Here is a 5330-nt window from a genome sequence, read left to right as displayed (position 1 = left end):
AGACCGCCGAGGCTGCCGCCGGAGTCGCCACCGCCGCGCCCTCGCCCACCCGCCCGCCCGCCGCTCCCGGCCCCGCTCGCCCCCTCCGCCGCCGCCGCCCGCTCCAGCGACGACGCCGCGGCCTCCCGCCCGCGCCTGCTCGCTCCCGCGGCCCTCGCTCGCCTCGCGCCGGCAGTTTTGGGCCTACACCTCCCCTCCCCCCGCCAGCCACCAAAGACTTGACCACGTAACGAGCCCAACTCCCCCGAACGCCGCCCGCCGCTCGCCATGGATGCCGGTGTGACTGAAAGTGGACTAAATGTGACTCTCACCATTCGGCTGCTTATGCACGGAAAGGAAGTAGGAAGCATCATTGGAAAGAAAGGGGAGTCGGTTAAGAGGATCCGCGAGGAGAGTGGCGCGCGGATCAACATCTCGGAGGGGAATTGTCCGGAGAGAATCATCACTCTGACCGGCCCCACCAATGCCATCTTTAAGGCCTTCGCTATGATTATCGACAAGCTGGAAGAAGATATCAACAGCTCCATGACCAACAGCACGGCGGCCAGCAGGCCCCCGGTCACCCTGAGGCTGGTGGTGCCGGCCACCCAGTGCGGCTCGCTGATTGGGAAAGGCGGGTGTAAGATCAAAGAGATCCGTGAGAGTACGGGGGCCCAGGTCCAGGTGGCGGGGGATATGCTGCCCAACTCCACCGAGCGGGCCATCACCATTGCTGGCGTGCCGCAGTCCGTCACCGAGTGTGTCAAGCAGATCTGCCTGGTCATGCTGGAGACGCTCTCCCAGTCTCCGCAAGGGAGAGTCATGACCATTCCGTACCAGCCCATGCCGGCCAGCTCTCCAGTGATCTGCGCGGGCGGCCAAGATCGCTGCAGCGACGCTGCGGGCTACCCCCACGCGACCCATGACCTGGAGGGACCACCTCTAGATGCCTACTCGATTCAAGGACAACACACCATTTCTCCGCTCGATCTGGCCAAGCTGAACCAGGTGGCAAGACAACAGTCTCACTTTGCCATGATGCACGGCGGGACCGGATTCGCCGGAATTGACTCCAGCTCTCCAGAGGTGAAAGGCTATTGGGCAAGTTTGGATGCATCTACTCAAACCACCCATGAACTCACCATTCCAAATAACTTAATTGGCTGCATAATCGGGCGCCAAGGCGCCAACATTAATGAGATCCGCCAGATGTCTGGGGCCCAGATCAAAATTGCCAATCCAGTTGAAGGCTCTTCTGGTAGGCAGGTTACTATCACTGGTTCTGCTGCCAGTATTAGTCTGGCCCAGTATCTAATCAATGCCAGGCTTTCCTCTGAGAAGGGCATGGGGTGCAGCTAGAACAGTGTAGGTTCACTCATAACCCGTTTCTGCTGTTTTCCCATGATCCAACTGTGTAATTTCTGGTCAGTGATTCCAGGTTTTAAATAATTTGTAAGTGTTGAGTTTCTACACTTTATCATCTGCTAAGAATTTAAAAATCACATTCTCTGTTCAGCTGTTAATGCTGTTATCCATATTTAGTTTTATAAGCTTTTCCCTGTTTTTAGTTTTATTTTGGGTTTTGGCTTATGAATTTTATTTGTTTGTCAATAAGAAATGTAAGAGTGGAATGTTAATAAATTTCAGTTTAGTTCTGTAATGTCAAGAATTTAAAAATTAAAAAATGGATTGGTTAAAAAATGCTTCATATTTGAAAAAGCTGGGAATTGCTATCTTAAACTCTTGTTGGTGCTTTTTTTTCCTTCCTCTCCTTTTAGTGTTAGGTGTTTAAAGAGAAGGGTGGGCCTGTCGGTGGTATTCTCAAGCTCTTTCACCTATTGATAAGATTCCATTCCCTGTCCCAACAAAGGAACATGGTAGGGTGGGCCTGCTTTGGGATATTTGCAGAGACCAGGGCTCTCCCGGATTACCTGAGTGGCCCCCTCCAGCTAATTTCCAGAGAGGCCTCTGCTCATTTCTCTGGTGGAAGCCCGGTATTTTTCAGATAGAGAAAGTGTGCCATTTCAGTAGGACTCTGGTGAATAGCAGTGTGTCCTCCCTTCTAACCAGCCCACCCCAATCACACAAGGAAAACTCTTAACCCAGAACAAAAAAATGGTGGGAGGTGGGAGGGGCCCAGGGGGTGGAGGAGGGAAGCGCTGCCCTGGCCCTGGTTGGAGAGGCTGAGGTTGGGGGAAGGGGAAAGGGCAAGGGGAGGGTTAAGGGCTGGGAAGAGGCCAACGGCCACAGGGTGGAACAGAGGTGTCTTAGGGTGGTGGGACTGGGGGGGCGGGGGCGCAGCGGGGCAGGATGCCACCACCAGGACGCACGTGTCAAACATGCACCTGTGGTAAGCGGCCTGTCAAGATGTTATTAACACCTGCCAAGTGGCATATCCAGAAACAAAAGAAGCCCAACTTCTAATTCATCAGCTGTGAGCAATGTTTATAAAGAAATACCAGGAAATAATTCTGTCCAAACGGGGCAGTCCTCAGATAGGAATATAGGCTCATCACATTGGGGTCTTACTCCAAGTCTTATCAGAAGATTGCCTTTTTAATACGTTTCAAGGGCTGCTTAGTCCCAGTGATTACCAGCAGGTTAGGAAAACCTTGCTGGGAAAGCCTAGCACCCTGAAGTACACTGTAGCATTGGAACTGGGTTGAACCTGATGAGAAAAAAAAAAATCCCTATTAGGCAAAAACACACTAAAACAACAGTACAAGACAATCAAAGATTAGGTGCCAAAGTGTGTAGTTCAAACCCCAGGCACTATGGGAGATCACTAACAGCAAAGAAATTCCTGTGGGAGGGAGAGTATTATCCACGGTAAATATTTGTTGAGGCTTATTCTCTGCAGGGCATGTATCTCTTTGAGGTACAGATCTGGTTCTGAGAGCCCTCCAAGGTAAGACTGAGTTCTATCATGTCCTTTACACCCACCATCAGGTCAGGCAAGCAGTGACTGAAAGGAACCCAAAAAATCTGAGTTCAAATTTGAGTTCTGCCACTTGTGGTTTCAGCAAATTGTTTAACCTCTGTATAAAATGGAGGTGTTAGAAATACACATAAAACTCTGGGGGGCGGGGGGACACGAGAGTATGAATATAAAGCAGAATTATGCTTATAACATATTAAACTTCAATATACTTTGGGTTGCAAAAAGCCCACAGTGGACAGAGAAGACATTATTAGAAGGTAAAGAACAAAACAATGGTATATTAAAAGGCTACAAAGAGATAGTTGAACCAAGGGTCCAGAACAGGTAGAGGAGGCCTAGAAATGGGTTCAATGTCTTCTGAAAATAAGCACAGGTCAGGGTAAGACAGGAATGGAATAGCTTAGACCCTCGAACACTAAGTCAAGTGATTTGTGAGGAATCACTGAAACTTGCTGGGTAAAGCGTTTTGAATACCCTATGAAAACTAGGCCTCAGTTTTTCCTGATCCTCACTCTCCCCCGTTCAACCCCTCAAAAGCTGTAATATAATAATTTGGACAGCAAGGCATAAGATAAATGGCAAATTGCAGAGACTAAAGACAGGAATAGTAGTCAGAAAACTACAGGCCAGCAGATTGTAACATAAGTTGAGTGATACCAATAGGAATGCATGTTGAAAGGCCAATGCAAGAGATTGAAACTGGGTGTGGAGGCCTGATGTAAGGAGGAGGAACAATGAATTCAGACATGGTGAGCAATATATATGGGAATAGAAATTTTCAAAGTGTAGCTAGAAATAGGAGACAAACTCAAGGGAAGCCAGTACTACAGGGAGAGAGGTAAAATAAGTTAGAGATAAGCTTTAGGATTAAGGGACCTAGTCTAATTGTTCACTGGATCACTAGTGCCTGTCACCATACCTGACATAGGCAGGGGCTCATTAAGTGTTTGTGGAATGAATATGGAAGAAGTAGCCAGTAAAGAAGAAATAGTCAGGGCCTCCCCGGTGGCGCAGTGGTTGAGCGCTGGGTTGCGAAGCTGCCCGCAGCCCCTGCCGCACCGGTTCAATCCCCGGCTGCTCCCCGGCCACCTGAGGAGGGTCCCACATGGCGCGCAGACCTCTCCTGCCGCCTGCTGCTCCCCTCAGCAGTGTACTTCGGTCCTTCTGCCTGCTCTGCTCTCCCCTCTGGCTCTGGTGAATTCTCTCACCCTCCTGCGCTTCTGACTGTACCCAGTGCTTGTATAAATAAATAAATAAATTTTAAAAAAAGGAGAAAAAAAAGAAGAAATAGTCAAAGCAGCAGGAGAAAAACCATGATAGTGCCCTCGATGTTTCAAGGTCGATGGAGTGACAATATGACTACAGAGAGGTTTAACAGATTTGATTGAATACCTACTGTGTGCAAAATACTTTGAACTAAAACTTGATATTTTGGTGCAGTTGAAAAGTGTGCAGTACTTCATACAATGTGAAATGTGATAAAGGGAAGGAGGGGGAAGTGGAAGAAGCCAAAAAAAATTATTTGAGGCTAAATTATAAATAGCCTTGAATGCAATAATACAGGATTCAAGCTTTATCCTGAAAACAATGGTCCCCAAATATTTTCTTACTGCCCCTTCAGTAAAAAGTCCTTGGCATACACACTGATTACATATTTATTTATAAATTAACAAGCAGAATTCTAAATACTACCTATATCAGAAAACGCAAAATCTTAAATGGTTACAGTTAAATAAAATCTAATTTCTAATAGTGTATTTTACCCCTTCCCCCAGTCATTTTATAGGTCAAGAAGATATTGGGGAAGATTACTTCAGTGTCATGAGTATACTTGTGGAACAGGATTTCAGAAGAGTGGTGAGGGGAACCAGGAAAGCCAGATTGTAGCTGGAGAGGAGGCCCTGGGGGTAGGGTGGGGGGGGGGGGTTGCTGTGAAGAAGTGGAGACAAGAATGTAGATGGATCAAATTCTTGATAGGGCAAAGGAGGGAAAGAGGACAATAACTGGAGGGGAGAGGATTGGAGAAAGAATTTTTTGAAAGGAATCTCATTAAAGGCATAATAAGGAGCCAATAAAAAACTGGAAAAGCTACAGATAAGAAAGGATTGGCTATAGAGTCTTGGAGTAGCAAACCTCAGGTGCCAGGTTAGTTTGAATATTAGAATCTTAATTCACTTTGTTCCCTCCCTTTTGTCCTTCCTCTTTGGGGCAGCGTAAATAAGTCCAATCCCTATGCAAACTGGGAATCAATGAGTCCCCTCCGCAGCTGCTGTGTTTCTTATCCCAGCCCCATTCCTACCACCAGCTGTTAAGCACTGCCACAGTCTGAAGGGGACTGAACAGACAAGCACCTGTTTGTCAGAGCCATAGGAGTTGTCCCCACAAGTTTGGAAGGCTGGACTCCCCCCAA

General features: G+C 47.8%; 1 protein-coding gene across 1 annotated transcript; it reads left to right on the top strand.

Annotated features, from left to right (window-relative positions):
* Nucleotides 1-267: 267 nt before the first annotated feature.
* Nucleotides 268-1375, top strand: PCBP1 (poly(rC) binding protein 1; the record flags this gene model as incomplete). Its single annotated transcript, XM_084234965.1, has 1 exon — nucleotides 268-1375. One exon carries the CDS (start codon nucleotides 268-270, stop codon nucleotides 1336-1338), a length of 1071 nt encoding a protein of 356 aa, XP_084091091.1. The 3' UTR covers nucleotides 1339-1375.
* Between the last annotated feature and the right edge of the window lie 3955 nt (nucleotides 1376-5330).

Source organism: Talpa europaea (assembly GCF_964194135.1).
Source record: "Talpa europaea genome assembly, chromosome: 6".
In the NCBI taxonomy this organism is placed as follows: domain Eukaryota; kingdom Metazoa; phylum Chordata; class Mammalia; order Eulipotyphla; family Talpidae; genus Talpa; species Talpa europaea.
Note: the sequence above shows the minus strand (reverse complement) of the source record. Positions and strands in the feature narration are given on the sequence as shown.